Genomic DNA, 19433 nt, shown 5'->3' with positions numbered 1-19433 from the left:
CCATTACTGGACACTAACGTTGACTTTAACACGCGGCAGATCTCTTCTTCTTCTCCTTTCAGCCGAGCCCTTTAGGGGGCGCCATAGCCAGTCCTTAGCCTGCTACCATAAAACCTCCTCTGAGGTCTTCCTCAGGTCCCCCATCTTCATCATCCTTTGTCCACTCACTGTATCCACTCACACACATCCAAACCCTCTCCACCTAACTTCTCTAACTTTATCTCCAAAACACTCGACTTGAGCTCAACCAGGAGATATTTGTTTGACATTGAGTCATGTGTGAAAACAAAAAACAGAACTAGAGAATATTTGATGGAAAAGTTGCTGGAAGAGTACGGTATTTTCAGAATTGTTATCAGTTACGTTTCCATTGATCAGCTGGTGTTGTAATTGTGACCCAGAGTGAGTGCAGATCGAACCAAATCGATGTCGGTTCTTCTGAAATCTGACTTGGGTGCTTTGGACGGTGCTGGAGTCTGCACGGTCATTGAGACAAAGAAGGGGAACAAAAGATGAGGTTGATAAAATCAAGAGAAAACAGGCAGTTTGATGGAGGGAGAGAAGACATGTCTGAAAGGGGAGAGCTATGCATTGGGTCATTATAGAGGAATGTTAATATGATTAGTGAATGACTGACCTCGCTGTCTGGGACTGGTGCCTGACTGGTCTGATGACTGCTGAACATCCATTAGACACACACAGACACACAATACAAGAATGCAGACATACATCAGACACATATGCCAGAGCAGACACAGGCGCAGGGATCGCGAGGATGGACCGGCGCTCTCACATTAACTGAGAAGTGTGGAAGCTCGTGTGAACGCACACATTTTCTCTTGAACACAGACTCTCTCTGACTTGTGTGGTTTGTGTGTTCGGGCTGCCAGCAGGGCAGAATGAGTCAACATGTCATGACTTATTATCTGTTTTTGAACACGCATGATTTCCCTACAGTCTGGCCTCAGAAAGTTTGGGTGAAGACCAAATAGGATTGGGGACTCTTTGGTTTCGAGCCCCCGCATGACTTCCTCTAATTTGTTTGTTCCTGAGTCTTCAGCATCGAAACGCCACAGAAGCTTTAACGTCACGTATTAATCCTCCGTATAGCATCCAGCACCACGATCAAAGTTTACAGCGCTGCTGCCAGTAGCCGTGGAAACATGGAAATAACTCACAACAAATGTTACAAGCGTCATTTGTGGTGTTTGTCGTGCAGTTCTGAGTTTAAACAGCAGAAGCCATCATTTCTCATGATGACCACACTGGTTTGTGTCGTTTGGTAAGATGAGCTGAGGGAGGAAGCACCGTGTCGTGGTCTCAGTGGAATCATCAGGGTCCTGGGTCGTCTGAGCTTTCTTGTATTTTGATGTCATTTTGTATTATGGTTTAGGTTTAAGTTCATTTAGTTAGTCCTGAGGTTATTCTGTATTATTATTATTAGATTGCCCTCGTCGCCGCGTGGTTACATGTTTCCCCGTGTGTTAGTCCATCTGTCATGTGTGTTCTCCCTGGCTGTGTGTCTTAGCTCTGCGTCTCTGCACTTCCTGTTTTATTTTGACAGTCAGCTGTCGCCCTCTGTTTTGTATCTTTTATCCACCACAGTCCTCTGCTCTCACAGTCTGCATCTGCTGACTGTGACAATATAAAGTTACTGTGTGCTGTGAGTGCACTTTGGAAATGTTTATGAGGAGAGAATATTCATGCGTCGTTCAGAGACGTGCAGCAAAGATAAAGCAGCAAATTTAAGTTATCAGTAGATGTGCATGAGTGGTGTCACAGTGTGTACCTGCCAGACTGGAAAGAAGTCCAGAACTGGTTGTGTTGAATGGTAAATGGTTCTTATGTAGAGCTTTTCTGCTCTACTCGAACATGCATCTCTAATTCACACAAGCACTTTTTTTCTACACCTAAGTGCTTCCTGTTAAACAGTCGTACACATTCACACTCGGGATACTTAGACTGAATGACCCGCTCTGCCTCCTGGTATTCCCAGGCACTCTCCCATCCAACTCCTAACCGGCTGCACCCTGCTTAGCATCTGAGCTCAGACGAGATCGGGCGTGGTCAGGGTGGTACGACCATAAGCTGTGGCGTTCTCAGCCTCAGAGGAACAAAACACTGCAAGTCTGTGTTTGTGGCGCTGTTCTTTCAACCTCTAACTATAATGATGTAATGATTTCCTCCTGAACGGGTGGGCCAATCACAACAAAACTTAGTATGAGCGCATCCAGGAATTATGAACATCTATGTTTTTAAAACAGATTTATTATAAATACCAGTTCTTTGGATTTTTGCATATATTATCACAGGGCTGATAAAAACCACCTGTAAGACAGGTTTTTGCTAGTAAAATGAAATAAAATTAGTTCTTTTTAACACACAATATTAAACAGAGCCAATTATGCATTGTCTCATTTTCTTACGTGTAATCACTAAAAAACTGATTTGTAGGGATACAGTAGAATCCAATAGAACACATCTGTATTTCCATTGTTATGCAGCACATTGCAGCTCTGCAGGTGTTCAAAAGATAAAATTGTAGGAATAAATTGCATATAAATAGTAGCAAAAAGTGCAAAACAATGACAACAATCATGGAATAGTACAGTACTGTGTAACTGTATATTTAACTGTGTATTCAAAATCAGTTCACAGTCAACATTTACCTTCAGTGATTCACAGCAGCCTCACTGCTCAGCATGTCGACACGTTTCTCCATGTTTTTCCTGAAATCCTGATACAGTTGGAAAAAACAAAGAGAATCTACAGAATAATAAACTGTTACAACCAGCAGCAGGTAAATAATGAGTGTAATGTTTTCACACGGGGACGTCCCGCTGTAGCCTTTGTCGCCGCCTTCACCATCGTAGGCTCTCGTGCTTTAATCAGATGTGGGCTCAAACACGTGCCCACATTTGGGAATTTCCCATTTTTAATGAAGAATAAGATCCTCGCGTGCAAACGCAGCGGCAAAGTCGTCTTTGCTGGAACAGAGCAGTTTGCATGGTTTGTACGGCGGTGACATTCTTCTATGCTCGTGCACGTGTGTGCAGGTATTTCGTGTGCGGCTCTTGTGTGTTGATGGCGCGTTATCAACTTTCTGCTTTGCTCTCACAACTTTCATTGAGGATTTCAAGAAAGATGCCAGCAGGCAAATGTGCAGCCCAGCTCACAGAGCCTGGACGAGGTGCGTGTGTGTAAAGAGCGATGGGTTTTGGTCCAGTGGAGAGTGTTATCACCACTGGCCACTGCACTATGGACAGGACAGATAGCCAAATTGTGTGTGAGTGTGTGTTTGTTCGCGTGCGCGCGCGTTTTTTTCTTCGTTGTTGGCTCAGCTGTGTTATCGAGGACATGCACACCTCTGCGTGTCACACGTGCACCTGTGTGCGTGCCGTGTACGCACTTTTTGTCAAACTGTGAGCAAGCAGAGTTAAAGTGTGTGTGTGTTTGATGTGTGATTCCTGAAGCAGCGTGCAGCTCTTGAGCTTCTTAGAGCTTCTGAGAGAAATATCTGATGCTGAAATATGGTGAGTCATTTGATAGATAACAAATACCAAGAGATGTGTGGAGAGGAAGAGAGCGGGCATACAGTAGTAAAAGTCAGAGTTTCACAAGGAGAGCAGGTAAAAGACTCAAGTGCTGACAGCAGAGGCTGAGGCAGCGAGTGAGAGATGGGTTGTCAACTTGAAGTCACACTGAGAAGCTGAAAGAGTGCCGGGCAGCAGGGAGAGGGACATAAACAGGCCTTTTCCTGCCTGTCGGCTACTTTAACGCTACGATACGTGTTATTTTACATTTTACAGTTTCACTTCTTCTTTTTGTGATTAAAAATAGGCAGACTGTTACAATTTTCCCTCCAAATCAGTGGAAGCACTGAGGCAGAGGAAATCCCCCTCTCCTCTGCACATCACGCCACCTCCATCCAGCTCGCTCATATTTTTTTCACCTCAGTAACATTTATGCCTTCTCACTGAATACTTTTCACAGTTCATTTCACTTTAAAGAGCTCTTCATTAAATCAGGTGTAATTTATAGTTAAACATGGACTGCTTAAAGATCCTTTTTCTCTATTTAAAGTGTAGCAGAGGTCGACAAAAAGAGAGGTACGAGTTGGAGCCTCTGTGCTGTGTAACTCATCCATAATATCAATAAGCTTTACTGTAAGCTTAAAAGCTTAAGCTTACGTTTTTTAATTGGCAACATTTTAACCATGTTAGCTTTTCCTGAGAACTCACAGGTATTAAAGATAAATATGGCGCGTAGCAGGTTAGCCGTTGGGTTTTCTTTTGCTCTCTTTTATCAACTTTTAAATTCTCCCATTGGTCCCTTTTATGGAGAGCTTTGTTTCCAACTGTTAACTCAAAGCTAGCCAGCCTCTTCAGTGAAGATGTCTCAATAGTGTTTGGGAATTCAGGCCAAGACCCCGACACCCTCTCGCTCACACACACTCACACACTCATCCGTACTCCCTCTTCCTCTCTGTCCTCCCATCTGTGAGTTCAGATGAACACAAGTCTCCTGGGGCTTTTCATTGGCCGAGCTCCACACTAAGAGCCGAGCTAATTGGCCAGCTGGGGCCCAGCCGGTTGTTGGAGACAGGGCATTGGCCAAGAGAAGGGTCAAGTGACATGTCATTGGTCAGATCGGATGATAACCTGGCAACACTTGAGGCTTTCTCTCTCGAGTAAAGCCTGATATGAGAAAAAAAGGATCTGCAGTAGATGGTTGGACAAAATTTGGCAACAGATTTTCTGAAGACAAAAAATCTTTGTTAATTTGCAGCTTTTTGGTTACGTAAAAGTCCTCGCAGTCCTTGTGCGAATTTGCAAATAACCCTCAATCATGAGGCCCTAAATTGTTGGACGCACTGAGTCACCTTCAGTTTCACCAATTTATCAGTCCGACTGCGAGTTACAGCCAACTGGTTACCATGACAAGCACAATCATGTGTGCGTGTGTGTGTGTCTGTTTAGTCTTATGCCAAGTCGAGACCAGCAACAGGAGGCCTGTTTTACTGTCTTTGTATGAAACAAATCTGTGCTGTGAGGACCTTCATCAGATTGAAGTTTATTTTTATTTTAATGGCCATCTCTGTGGCCATGCTGTGGTTATGTTTATAGAGTAAAAGTACATGGTAGAGGTTAGGGAATGATTATGACCCTAGTGCTGTAGCTTGGCTGAAAGACTGTGTTTAGTTGCAGAGTGCAGCTGATTTTACAACAACACCACAACAATAACAGACGGTGTCAAACAGTCAGAAAGCCGACTGATAAAATTTGTTGTCTTGGCTGCAGAGCTGAAGGGAATAGCCCAGCATCAGTAGTGTCGCAGTCACAAGGCCCATCATCAGTACAGATGGAGACGTTAGCTAGCTAACAGTCACACAGGCCTAGAGACCAGTCTGCAACTATCTGGCAACCACCAGCCATTAAGGGGGAAAAACGGGTTGTCCCCAGCAAGTTGCGATTGCTAAAGCCCCATGCATGGGTTGTCCTACTAACCACAGGTCACCGAGGAAACCTATATAGTCAGCAACAAGTTGGCAAGTGGTTGCTGGAGGTTGCTGGACTGAATTTGGATGCAAACAGTATATGGTGCTGTACCAAAAACTTGTGTTTGCTTTGGCGGCTAGCAGGTTGGAGCGCTCGGTTGTAGTTTGTGTGGAAGATTTGTCTGCAACTTGTCTGCAAACTACTCGCCATCCACTGTGAAGTAACACACCGGAGTAGTGAATGGCCGGGGTCTGCATATTCTATGTAAACTGTGACTGTCCACTTCAATCTGCATGTGACCGAAACGATCATAAGGAGGTTTTTGCACCAACAAAATTCCCAGCAACCTCCGGCAACCAGTTGCCAGCCGGAGAGTACACATCTCAAAGTTCTGCAGCTAGCATGTCAAACACAGCAGTCGTTATTTAGTGCACAACAGTGTTTGCACCACACGTTTTACATAGTGTACCACGGGAATCACGGTTAAGAAAGTTCTGGTGTTTTTGGACTATTCCTGGTTAAACCTAACACGGCTCAGTCCCCATAAGTACCGACTGTAAACTCAGTAACATTCCAGTGTGTCTTCATGCTCGTCGTAATCTGAGTGACCTCCTCGTTTTCATTTATTAATTTACAACTAATTTATCATTGACTTGGTCTGCTATTCTCCCTTCAAGGTTTCACTGTAACGTCCTGCTGCTTCCACACATGTTCTTCAGAGAGAACGTGTTATTCACAAAGTCACAGGAGCTCTTAGGAAACATAAACACACTGTAGGTGATTGCAAACAAATGACTAATGTCATTTTTCCCTTCTCCAAAGTTAGAGAAACACAATCCTTTTCCCTCCCACACAGGTTAATATTGACCTACCTTCAACTTTTTTATTAAGTAGCAGAGTAAGCTAATCCAGAGGAAATGAGAGGTGGAGGTTAGCCGCCAAGGATTAGTCCGGTCCCAAGACATCAAAAGTCCCATTCCCACCCAGGAGATAATCATAGCCACATTAGCCAGGAAATTAAGTCGCTGCTTTAAGGGGGTTTCTAATCCCCGTCTCGCTCTCTCCTTACATTTCTCGATCTTTCCCACATGTCCTACTTTATCTAGTCCTGTCTCTGCCCATCCCCCATCAGCTACACCTGGACTCGAGCTACATCCTGGTCAGTCTGCACAGCCGTCTCTGTTTCTGCTGTTTGATGGATGACTTTTCTTGTACTGAGAGTAATATGTGACCTTTCAGCAGGGTCGGAGCTTTCAGACAAATTGAAAAGTGTTCTGTGATGTTTTTCATGTCTTTGTCTGAATTTTAAGAATTTCAAGTGGACAATATCCAGTGAAGTGCCTGGAAAATAAAGGATCGTCCTCTCATCTCATGAGCCCAATCCTGAGGCCATGAGAAGTGGGCAGAGCTCTAGTAGACTTAAAATTGTGTCTTACTCAGTTTCTGCAGGAAATTGGCTTTTAGAAAAGAGAACGGTTCTCTGGGGTCATAGGTCAGAAAGGTCTTAAGGTTTAAATACTTAAGAGTTATGTGAATTTGCATGCCTAAGACTCTCAGAAAGAACAAGTCACCCCTTCCTCTGCCTGTTTGTTCGTACATATCTGTTCATGGATTCTGCTCCACAGTCTCAAATAAAAGTGGATTCCTGCCTCCATCTCAAGCATGTCGTCCAGCACAAAAGCAAATATTGCCCCCATTCTCCACACTTCTTTGTCCATATTCACCCGTCTGCGTGTGCTCACTCATACAGATCAGATGTGCACATAAACAGACCACGTATGAAAACGGCAAACTGTGAGTACCTGATTACAATGAACACATATCAGTGAAACACTTTCATGCTTAAGGATTTCAAAGATTTCATCACTTTAACTAAAAAGATTAAAGTGATTAATTTCAAAAGATCTCAAAATCTCATCACATTTTAATTTAAGTGTGAAGAGGTCAGAATTTTCATGGAATTAGAATGAAAAAGAAAAACATTAGAAAAATCAGAAGGAGCTGACAGACTTCATGGCCATCACCGTGCGACTGGAACCAATCATCTGAAAGACGAACTGAGCGTGTGCGAGAGGCAGAAAGAAAAAGTGCCACTTTCATCCTATTACAACTCCATCTAACCTGCCACTGTGGCCACCTGCTCCCACTGTCACACAATCATAATCGCACACACACACACACACACACACACACACACACACACACAGGCGTATTTCCAGCCCTGTATTCAGGTTCTCTCTCGCACACAGCAGAAATATGCCTGTGCTGCTCTTATGTGCTTATGCTCTTATGCTAAGTCTTGCTCCTGATATCATGGAGAAATAAATAAATAATATGAAAATCCACAAACACACAGCCAGCAGAGATTTTCCTACCTAAGGCACTGACATTGTAAAAAAACGGCAGCGCAGGTAAAAAATTTCCTCCGCTCTCATCTTTACTGTCTCCGGCTTCTCCTCGCTCCCATCATTCGCACTTCTCCATCAGGTAAATTGTTTCCCCTTTAACCCCTACCTTTTTTCACTCCCCCGTGCTTCCACTCTCTTAGTCTTCCTTGGAATTCACCTTCCTTTGTTCCCGCTAATCCTCAAAGGGGAACTTTCTTTAAGTCGGGAAGTTTGAGCAGAGAGGAGGAGACGCAGAAGGAGAGTGGGGAGTAGAGGTAGAGGGATATTCTATCTGGGTGGCAAGGAGGGGGGCTTAAAGGAAACCAAATTATCTCCCTTAACTTTGTAGGCTCCTCATCTCCTCATCCTTGTCTCTGTCCCTGTGTATATGGCATCGCCCTCCACTCTCCCTTCCTCTCTTTCTGCTCTCTTATCGACTCCCCACCTTGCACTTTCAAGGACGAGCTTAACTGTTAAGAACACTAAGGACAGGATAAATGTGTGTGGCACTTCTAGCTATTATTTTTTTATTAAAGTATATATAGTATGTATCTATTTCATTGCATGGGTGTGCACGCGTATGGTACACACACACACACACACACGCATGAATATTCTGTGTATGTGAGTGTTTTATGTGAATTTCTCCAAAGGCTCTGCAGCAGAGACTAATCCTATCCTCTCTGCTATCGCCTTACCTTCCCTCTTACTATCATTTATTTATCCTCATCTCTCTCCATCACACACACACACACACACTGCTTCCCTTCTCTCGCTCTCTTCTGTATCCATCCTCACTTTCCTCGGCTTCTTCTCCTAAATACACACAAACCCACAGAAATAGCTGCATGTTGAACTGAAAAAGCTCCTATTTCAGTTTCTTTTTTTCTTCTTGTCATTAAGTTTGTGCAGGTGTGTGTTTTTGTCTGTGTGCATTCTTACTCTATTCTTTACAAAAATACATAACGTGGACTCATTTCCTGTTCAGGAAAAACAGCTGTCCAATTAAAAAGCGAGTGAATGAGTTACACCAACACAATCTCCTCTCATCACACCTTTCACACACTGGAGAACGTCCAGGGCAGAGTCCTGCATGAGGTAACCAGAAAGTAGCAGCTTGGTCCAGAAGTGCACATGAAGATGAATTTGAAGGATGGGCAAATTATAAGCTGGGTAAGGTTTTGATCTGTTTGGGGAGACGGTTGATTACGTCCCGCCATCATAAACTGTACCAGAACTAAAATCCAATAATTCATGTCTATGAAAGACCACTTCTTTGTAGGTTCCCGTCAGTGTTGGCAGGAGTTGTATTTGTGCCCTGTCTGCCTGTGCGTTCGTGTGCGTGTTGCTTTGTGCCTGCTGAAAGTTTGCTGGGATGCCACCAGCTTGATAACTTTTAAATGCCATTTAACGAGAAGAGGTTTTAATGTGATTGATGGGTCTAAGTACTGATATGCATACAAACACGCGCGCAAATCAAATGCCGTCTCCTCCATCCCGTTTATGCACCTACACCACATAAACGGGATGATTTGCATTAAGTAGTATTAATAGCTGTATTGGCGAAGGCGCTCTAAGCTGTGAGCTTTGGGGAAAATTGACCTTCTGTGTCTTAATTGTACCAGAGGCTCAACAGCGCTGTGACATTTAACTGTGCTCCAGTCTTAATTCTTAGCGCTTTATTCTAGTGCATTGCTGACATTTCAGTAGGAAGAGGTCTGAGAATAAAGATGCTTGGCGCGTCTTTGGTGTTGTAAACAAATAAGCGCATTTGCCCTGATTATTTTATTCTCTCGCTATCTTCCTCCGCCTTGGTTGCAGTTGAGTCTGAGACTTTCAGATTTGTTGTCTGTCACCCTCTCGCTTTCGGCTGTCGCTCACACCCTGCAAAGTCCGGCGAGATTTTACAGCCCAATAACACAAAGTGACCAGTGTGCGTCTGCAGGAGGCTTCCTGCGGCTGGTGATCAATAGCAGTGACTCAGCAGAATTTGCATTCTGCTTCTTAAACACTCAGTCGCTGGTTTTAAGACTAATTGAACACAGCGTGATGTTCATGATATAAAGTTTGGTCCCCATTAGAGTCAGACAGAAAGAAAAAAGTGTCTCATGACAGTGACGTAAGCGAGTGCGACGTTCGTGACAACAGCTGTGTGCAGATCAACAATGGATCATATATCGAGTGCAGAGAGAGTATGAGCGTGCAGCGTTTAAAGCGTGGAAGTACTGACCTTACTTTGAGTTTGATTCCATAAAAAGTGACAAAAACATTAGTGTCCGCTGTGCGTGGGAAGAAAACTTCTTTTTACAGCGAAAAAAACCCCTAAACTTCCAAACAAGCAGCGAGTAGCTACGACGTAATGGGAAACTCACAGAGAAACTCGCGGATTCTTCCACTGACCGCGGCACACCTGCACCAGGGTAAACCTCCGCCTGCCCCACTCCTGCTTTACAGGTGAAAATAGAGCAACAGGACCGCTGAGTCTTTGACTTTATTTATTTTCTGCTGTGTTTTACTTGCATCTATTTGAAAGACTGAGTGTAAACACAAAAAATATTTTATTTTATGAGCTGGAATGTGCAGAAAATAGGTTTACATGTTAAACTAATTTATTCAAGTCAGAGAATGTTGCATATAGTTAAATTTTTGCTTGATGCATAAAGTTAAAAGATTAAAACTAATAAAACAAGTTTTAAAAAGAGACTTTTCCATTTGATTACATTTTGTATGATGATGATGCAGAAAAAGTAGAATTGGGCTGAAAGATCTATCGCTTTATCACCTCTTCAGGGTGTAAATCGTGTTTTTAAAAAGTAACTAAGTAATTAATTACTTTTGAAAATAAGTAATCAGTAAAGTAACGGGATTACTTTTTTGGGGAAGTAATCAGTAATTAGTTACTGATTACTTTTTTCAAGTAACTTGACCAACACTGGTCACGAGTCCCTAATCGATGGCTTAACATGCAGTCTGCAGTCTGAGCCGGATCGCAGCTGGGATGTGTGTTTGCTGTTTATTTCTTAGAAGTGTAACCAAATCAGGACATTTCCACAAATGTCTCTTTAATATCCAAAGTCATCCAGGTTAAGAGCTATAAGCTCAGCCAGTCTTCAGAGAACATTTCGTGCCGTTTGAATACGATTTGCTTTAATGCAGCTGACTCTGGCTCTGTGCAGTGTCTCCTGTGAGGTCAACATATTAGAAGAATGATGAACTACGCCAGGACCTAATTTGAATACTTATTTGTGCGTGTGCACGCCTGCTCGCATTCACTTGCCTGTGAATGTGAACAGGCGCGGTCTCTGAGTGTGCTTGTCGACTCTTTCCTTTAGTGCTACTTTGTTAAGAGGCTGTAGTAATTAGCCTGAGAAAACGGATGGCTTTTTGCCAGCAGCCGCAATTACTGCTTTCTCTAGAATGAATGGACGGGTAAATGGACGGAGGGAGGACGGTATACAGTATTAAATGAACAAATGGAGATTTACTGAATAAATAAAAAACGGGAATGGTGTGATGGAGAACAGCTCTGAATGAACAGAGGGAAGCATGCGTGGATGGATAGAGGGTGGAGGGAGGAAAGGCGAACGGCCCATTTTACCACCCGAGTGATGGTGGGTGGCAATCACAGGTCATTACACGGAGCCGGGAATGGCACGGAACGAACTCGATTTAATTTGAGTTTCAAAAGAAAATGGAAAAGAAAAAAATTACAGACTGATGCAAAGATTATTTTTTAAAAAGATGTCTTTGTGTAGGGTGCTATTTAAAAATCAGAAGCATAAATTACAGAGGACATGATGTGTGATTGTGTCCTCCTCTGTGCAAACTAATGGATATATTTAGTCATGTCGTGCTGGAAATAACACCATCACACCTGAGCGAAAGCTGGAGGGATCCTAAAAGATTTCAAAAAGTGAGCCGAGTGTTGTTGGCTTTGTATGGATACCATATTTTTTGAGGGAAAGGTAACATGTTTTTAATCGCATTCATTTCCAGTTGATCCTGCTTAAAGGGATGCCCAAGTTTTCTCATTGACAGCTGAATCTGGCTACAGCTGATCCCAGGTAAACACAGGGTCCGCTGCACATCCGTCTGCACGGCTTCCAACGATTAGCGCCTTCTTCTGGGTGGCGTTCATTCGTGCATCTTATCTGCAAATGGTGCAGCGCGGTGTATTTCCATCGAGTGGAGAGCCAGCTTCCCTGCTGCTGGCCAGCACTCAGCTCTGTGGAGATTTTGTAAATCTTTGACTTTGGGCGAGTGGACATTGAGCTGACTTGACTTGATGGTGCTGCTCATATTTCTGGAACTCCATCTAAGATATTTGAACTCTTGATGGGGCAGCTGGCGGTCGCCTGTTCCTGGGTACAAGCGGTGCATGGAGTGCAGTGGTAAAAGGGCTGATCCATGATGGATCCCAATGTGGATGGTGCAAGAGGCCCCTGCTGGGTCTGTATGAGGCTGCTGACATTGCGGTAGAACAGTTGGACCCATTGGACGTAGACTTCAGGGACGCTGTAGGCTTGTCAGATGAGCTTATGCAGTATCCGGTATTTTCCAAAGATTTTCTCCAAACCCAGAAATGCCATATGGACAGGCAGTGAGGCAGTCTCACTAGCTGTTAGTCCAGGCACAGGTTAGCACATGTACTAAATACCAGCCAAGAAGGGTTTTTCTAGTTTGGCTAACTCACAGAATAATAGCAGATCCTGGTCTTAAGTATGAACAAAGGAAGACAGAAAGAAGGTAATCGTTGAACATTTTGTGTCGTGATGGGAGTGTTGTGGGAATCTCTGGCTCGTGTTATGTTTCCTCATTAAAAAGCTGATGTGTAAACAGTGAAAACAGGAGTTTAAGTTCAGACACATTTTTAATGCGTGAATTCACCAGAGACGTCATTAACATGGCATGATGCACATCAGGGGGATAGCTCTCTCACAGACACTCCAACATACAGATGTGTGCACGCACTAGGCTTAGCGGCTGTGACAGAGAGAGGAGGCACAGAGAGCTGTGTTTTAATTGAGTCAGCCGAAAGTGCTGGCTGAGCAGAACGATATGACTGATACGGATTAGAACCAGCCTCCCTTATTCATCGATTTCTGCAGGGGTGGGAGTCAGAGTGGGGAGTGGACAGAAGACAAAAAGGGAGTAAAATCTTTGTCTATTGATTTACAGAAGGAGAAAATGACAGTGGAAGTTAAAGAAAGACATGTGGCTCCAGATACAGACACGTTCTAGCAAAAGCAGGTTTCAAGTTAGAAGAAAAGAGTTGATAAGTTGAGAAATGATGGCTGTATTATAAAAAGAGTAGGAGCCAGATGTAGGCTGCAGTAGGAGGAAAGAGCTTAAGAGTTTGGATGGGATCTATCTGTACTCACAGGTCCACTTTATTTCACTTAAGGGGAACAGTTAATGAAAGATGAGGTGTGGACAGGGAGGGAATGGTGAGCACGGATGGGGGGGGGGGGGGGGGGGTTGTAAAAAGTCTGATGTGGGGCCGGTGATGAAGGAGTTTAGAAGAAGATAACACGAGGGGGAAGAAAGAGACACTTCACATTTGGACTAAGTGGACTCGTTTAAGCAGATGCATCTACCAAATACTCCACGTCGATCTAAATCCCTCTGAAATCCTCGAGACAGCTCGAGTAAAGAGATGGTGTGTGTGTGTGTGTGTGTGTGTGTGTGTGTGTGTGTGTGTGTGTGTGTGTGTGTGTGTGTGTGTGTGTGTGTGTAGAAAAGGGAGATAGAAGGAACAAGTCTGTGAGGGTGTGTCAGTGCTGAAAGTGATTGGGTGGTGTGTTTTATGGGTAGATTGAAGGATCTGTTAAAAAGAGAGAGATGAGCCCTTGTCTCTCTCTCAGTGTGTGTGTGTGTGTGTGTGTGTGTGTGTGTGTGTGTGTGTGTCTTCTCCCTCTCCCTTCTGTATCAGTCTCTTCTGCTTGATTTCCGCGCACTCCTCTCTGCCTCTCCTCTGCTCGCTATGCCGTGAAATGGTTTTTCGCTAGACCATTACCCCAACCAGTGCGCTCCACTCCTGCCACAGCCCTCCACGAGTGAGAGGGAGTGTGTTTAAATGTGTGCGCGCTCCTTCAGAGGAAGGAAGGGTGTGTGTTTGGCTGCGTGCATGTGAGAGATTACATTACACAGAAGCTGTGCTGGAAGAGAAAGATTGTGCATGTTTTGTTTATGTGTGTGGAAAACGTTGTGTGTGTGTGTGGGGGGGGGGGAATAGAGGTGTGTACAGTGTGTTACACTACCTCAGCTGTCGTAGTGTTTGCCCTGCAGTCTTGTCACAGTTGTCTACTAACGTCTAGCTTTCTGTGTCTTACAGTCACAGACACACTAATACTGACAGCTTTAGTCTTTTCCAGTGAGTCAGTTCACAAACTAACTCCGGGCTCTTCTTTCTCTGTCAGATTTGCTGTTATAAGCATATTTTGGTAGCTTTCCACCTCCTCCCTCAGCCACACAGGCCCGGAGACCAGCGGGCGACCCTCCTTATGATTACTGTAGTTGCTACACAGTTGCCACGGTTACCCGTAGTTTGTATCAAAGACACGGCTGAAATGTGTTGGTTACAGTTTCAAGGCGAAGCTTTTAATTTGTAATAAAAGGTCACAAATTCAACAACAGCTTAAAAAGGAGAACAGTAAACGGCCAAGTTTGCTTTTTTATTTATTGCATTTTTCACAGTTTTGGTGAAGAGTAGTCGCGCCTCTTTGCAATCGAGGCAGCGTCTTTCATGCATGGCACAGGTGACCGCGGTACCTGGTTGCTACGGCTGCATCCATAGACTGTATTGGTTCACACATGCATGCTAATTAGAGATTAGTCTTCCTCTTTCAGCCGATCTGCTGTGGCGACCTCCCTTTAGAGGTCGCCACAGCAGATCTGCCTCCACCTCAGTCTGTCTTCCTGTCACGCCAACACGCTCCTTGTCCTCCTCTGTGATGTTTTCCTCCAGCCTGGCAGCTCCATCTTCATCATCCACTCTCATCTCCAACCTCCTGCTTTTCCTTCTCACTCACTCCCACCACATCTTCCTTTTTTCTCTTCTGTTAACTTCAGTCCACAGTAGCAGCGTTTCCTCCAGCACTCGTTTGGCTCACAGCACCAGAAGTGGTCGTTGTTAACCCGGGTCCTGACCTATCTGGTATTGAAGTGTCGTTCTTTATGATCCACATGTTTGATTTGGCAAAGATTTCACTCTGGGTGACACAACTCCAGCTTGGGACCGGCACTGGGAGTGCACCATGTGTTTGTGGCTGGGTTGCTAATTACAGATAAGTAAAGTAAAGGAAGTTGATTCTCCAAAAGTGGAGCACAGAGTTCTCACATGGGCCATTTGTAGAATGAACCTCACAGCACACCATATCATTCATCCAGTAACTGCATTAAAGGAGAAAAGAAGATGGTGCAGACAGCAAACGCAGTCTCAGCATCCAGCTCATCTGAAATAGATGAAGTTAGGAAGCTTTGACTCTGCTGCGTGAGTGACTGAAGCCCAGCAGACAGCTTGGTGAATGGAGCTCAGCCTGTTGTCTTTAATGGATATTAGAGTTATTTTCTAATTCAACACTGTGGCCAGTTATACTCTGGCACTGGGAGATGGACACTCTGGTGTTTTCATTTGATTTATAAATAATAATAATAACAGTAATAATACCACCTTTGTAGAAGTTTGCTTCCACTCCATGACCGTGCCCTTTTTCCTCTCCCTTACTCATCTCTCACCTCAGCCTCCAGGAGCTGATGCAGTGTTTCACCCTCACCTGTCTCTAGTTTCCTCTTTAACGTCTTGTTTAAATCGTGTCTTTAATGTCCCTTTCACCTCTCCAGTCTGTCGCCCTCATCTTCACCCCATTCGCTCCCTTGTTTTATAATTCACCTCTCATCTCGGCCCCCTCCCCTTTCGCCACCGCTCAATGGCTTCATAATATCACTCCCCCTCTCTATATCACACTTGCCTACTCTCTAACTCATTTACTTCTCATTCGCTCTATCTCTCTTTCCACCTTTCTTCTCCTCCTAATGCCTTTTCATTCTTTTGCTCCACCTCTCTATTCCCTCTTAATATCCCGCTGTCTCTCTACCTGAGATATTGAAGCTATAAAGACAGGTGTTCAAAAAGAAAGCCGGGCCAGCAAATCTGTTTTATATGCCTTCTGGCATCATTCCCTGGAATGCAGAAAGAAGAGAGGCAGAGAAAAAGAAGAAAAGGCTGCGGTCTGTAATATCTAATTCTGGGCTCCACGAGGAGAAAAGAAGAACCTAGTTTTCTATAAAACCTTTTGTCTCCATCACTTGGGACGTACACATTTAATTCACCCTCATTCTGTTATGCTGTTTTTGGTATAAAGCCTCTTATTCGTTCTTTCACTGTGTGGGAACGGGCTGTACACCCTACTGTAACAAAATATTATGGCTTCAAAATGTGCACATGATGTACAGTAATGTCTCGTCAGCGGCGCAGTAATGGTTACAGGTTACGCAATTTTATCCAATGGAAATGTGAATTATTCACAAAAGCTGAATTTTACAGGGGTGAAGGTGATTTAGACGACATGTTCAACATTACACACACAGGAGGAGCTCCTTCTTTTTATTAATGCTAAACGCTTTCTTACCTCACACAACAGCATCCAGGCTGCTGACGGAGACCAAGTGCATATGGTTGTGTGTGAGTGTGTATTCATATCTTTGTGGGGACCAAAAATTGGAAGTTTACTATACTTGTGGGGACCAACAGCCCTAATGGGGACCCACAAGTTTGAAGGCGTTTTTGAGACTCAAAATGTGGTTTTAGTGTCAGGGTTACAATTGGGTTATGGTTAGGTTCAGGGTAAGGGTCAGGGTTAGGCATTTATTTCTGATGGTTAGGGTAAGGGGCTAGGGAAATATTATGTCAGCTAAATGTCCCCACAAGATATGAATAACCAACGTGTGTGTGTGTGTGTGTGTGTGTATTAATATCTTTGTGGGAGCCAAAACTTGAAAGTTTACTATACTTGTGGGAACAAACAGCCCATATGGGGACCAAAATCCTGGTCCCCCACAAGTTTGAATATATTTTTGAGACTCAAGTGTCAGTGTTACAATTGGGTCATGGTTTGGTTTAGGGTCAGGGTTAGGCATTCATTTTCATGGTTTGGGGCTTGGGAAAGCATTATGTCAATAAGATGTCCCCACAAGATATGAATAACCGGCGTGTGTGTGTGTGTGTGTGTGTGTGTGTGTGTGTGTGTGTGTGTGGGGACTTTTGGGGTTTAGTCAGCTCGTTTTAGGAGCGCCCCGGCAGCTGGAATATACCCACAGAATAGACTGGGATAATCTCTGAAGGAGCGTGTGTGTGTGTGTGTGTGTGTGTGTGTGTGTGTGTGTGTGTGTGTGTGTGTGGTTAACAGGCAAAAATAGAGGAATGGGAATAAGTGGCGGAAGAAAAAATGAGATGTGCGAGTTACAGAGAGAGCCAGTGAGATGAGGAAACAGGAGATTGAACTGTCAGCAGCTTGACTTAAGCTTTTTCCTTTTTTTCCCCAGTATGGAGATGAGACGCGACTGTGTGTGATTTTGACTGTGTGTGCGTGTGCATGAGCTAGACAACTCCATCCTGTTTTGAAGTAACCTAATCTAGGATGGAGACCTCCCTCCCAACCCCCAAAAACCTCAGAAGACCGAAACTCTAAATCCCTAATAACTGGCCTTTGTCGATCCTAAATTACCCCTGTGTCACAAACACACACACATGCAAAGAAAGTGCGCTTTGCACATGCTTAGACTCGCAGTTTAGTTGTATGTAAGGAAAGACTCCTGCCAGTTTTACATGAACGATATCCAGACTTGGTCACTGAAGGCTTTGCCACCCGTTTGCTTTTGTTCGCCAGGTGCCGGGCAGAGGGGCAGATCACCGTCTGACACCACGCTATGAAGAGGTGGAACGCCAGTATGCCTCCTTACCGAGGTACAGCATCTTCTCCTTCATTTGTATGAACATCACTGCTGCGTGTTCTGCTGTCCTTCTTTTCTCTTCCTGTAATTAAGCCATTCGTCTCTGGGGGCTGTGCCTCAGCCAGGACCTCACCTTCCCCCTTCCCCTGGGAAAACAAGCTGTGTACAGGCTTGGAAACCGATCTGCTCCCCCTTCAAACTGCTGTTACTTCAGCATGTGCTCGGAGGCTTTTCGAGAGCCTGCGATGTGTCGGGGGTTTAGTGAGCTAGCTGTTGGGCCACTTCTACAGCTTTCTATGAAATTTCACATTAAATTTTAAGAAGATTTAAGAAAATAGTTTTGTGTGTTATTAGCGACCTGAAGTGTTAGACTTCAGTTTTCCTTCTGGCCGCAGAAAACTTTGCTCACGTTTAAAACAGGGAAACATAAACACTCAACTGTGCTTTATTATATTACTCTGCATTTTGTTGTTTTGCTCCCTGGACAGCATGAAATATTGCTAACATTAGCCAACAGCAAGAACAATAGCAGCTCCCCGAGTATATTCATCAATTCTTGAAAGATTATTTCCATTTATTTCTCATTATGTGTTTTCTGATTCACTCAGATATCCTGCTGCCCCTGGAAGGCCGCAGTTGTGCAAAAGTATAATTTGCTGGGAGCATGTACGAAGGCGCAGCTGTTCGCTGGCTATTTAAACACGTTAACCTCAATGTGAAACACAATCACAGCTAAACTACATTCTCCGGCTATCATCAGTCACTACCGGTTTTCAGCATCTTATTTTTTATTTGCCGCTTTCTCTTTCAGGAAGGCCTCAGCTTTAATTCTCCCCTCTTTCTTCGCTCCTTCGCTATCTTAACATTTTATTTTTCCCCAGACTCTCCCCTCCCGGGACCTTCTCCCTCCCCTCCCGCTCATGTCTGATGTCTTACTCATCCACACGTACTTTATTCAGTGTCATTTTTTCTCATTGCTTTCCCGAGAGGAACAGCGCTGCAGTAATGTGTTTTAGCAGGCTGGGTATCAGTGTATCATAACCTCATCTCTAAATATAAAACTTTTTTTTTAAGTGAAAATGAAAGTGTAAACTTTGGCAGTAAAAACACAGACTAGTTGTTAGTAGCTCCTTCTAGCCTCTGACTACGACACCTCAGCAGACCAACAAATGTTCGTGGGGGGATGTTAGTCAGAGAAAGAGCGAGAGAGACGAGGTAAGCTAAGTGGAATGACAGAAGTTTAGAGCGTTTATAGTCGGGCTCCCACCCCTGTTAAAATACTGCAGGATGGCTATTTCACACCTCTTCTGTGTGTGTGTGTGTGTGTGTGTGTGTGTGTGTGTGTGGGTGATGACTTTGGCAGATGGAGGCGAGAACAGTGATGATAGTTTTGAGGTCTGGCTGTGGTATCTGAAAAAGCCTTGGGAAACTGGACACACACTCACTCACATACAGTACACCCCATCTCCGTTTGCACTCGCACACATGCGCCGTAATCCGTAAATACTGCGCCAATTTTACACGTACGCATCATGTTTGTAAGAGGCTGCGAGATACTTTTCATGGGAATGGCTCCAACAGTGTTCCAGCTTTCAGC

The 19433-nt window shown here is 44.2% G+C and overlaps 1 protein-coding gene across 3 annotated transcripts in view; it reads left to right on the top strand.

The window, feature by feature from the left end:
- The window catches only part of LOC146691359 (partitioning defective 3 homolog B-like), a 217381-nt gene that overhangs the window by 177942 nt on the left and 20006 nt on the right, over positions 1 to 19433 (top strand). For all 3 annotated transcript variants that reach the window (XM_085434748.1, XM_085434747.1, XM_085434746.1), the window contains one exon: positions 17773 to 17849. In XM_085434748.1, coding sequence (XP_085290874.1) covers positions 17773 to 17849 — 77 coding nt within the window. The remainder of the gene's footprint in view (positions 1 to 17772; positions 17850 to 19433) is intronic.

Source organism: Copadichromis virginalis, linkage group LG16 (assembly GCF_057382275.1).
Source record: "Copadichromis virginalis isolate Kocher_CV1m ecotype Utaka linkage group LG16, C_Virginalis_male_GT1.1, whole genome shotgun sequence".
NCBI classification, from domain to species: Eukaryota; Metazoa; Chordata; class Actinopteri; order Cichliformes; family Cichlidae; genus Copadichromis; species Copadichromis virginalis.
This window is presented reverse-complemented; position numbering and strand designations above follow the sequence as displayed.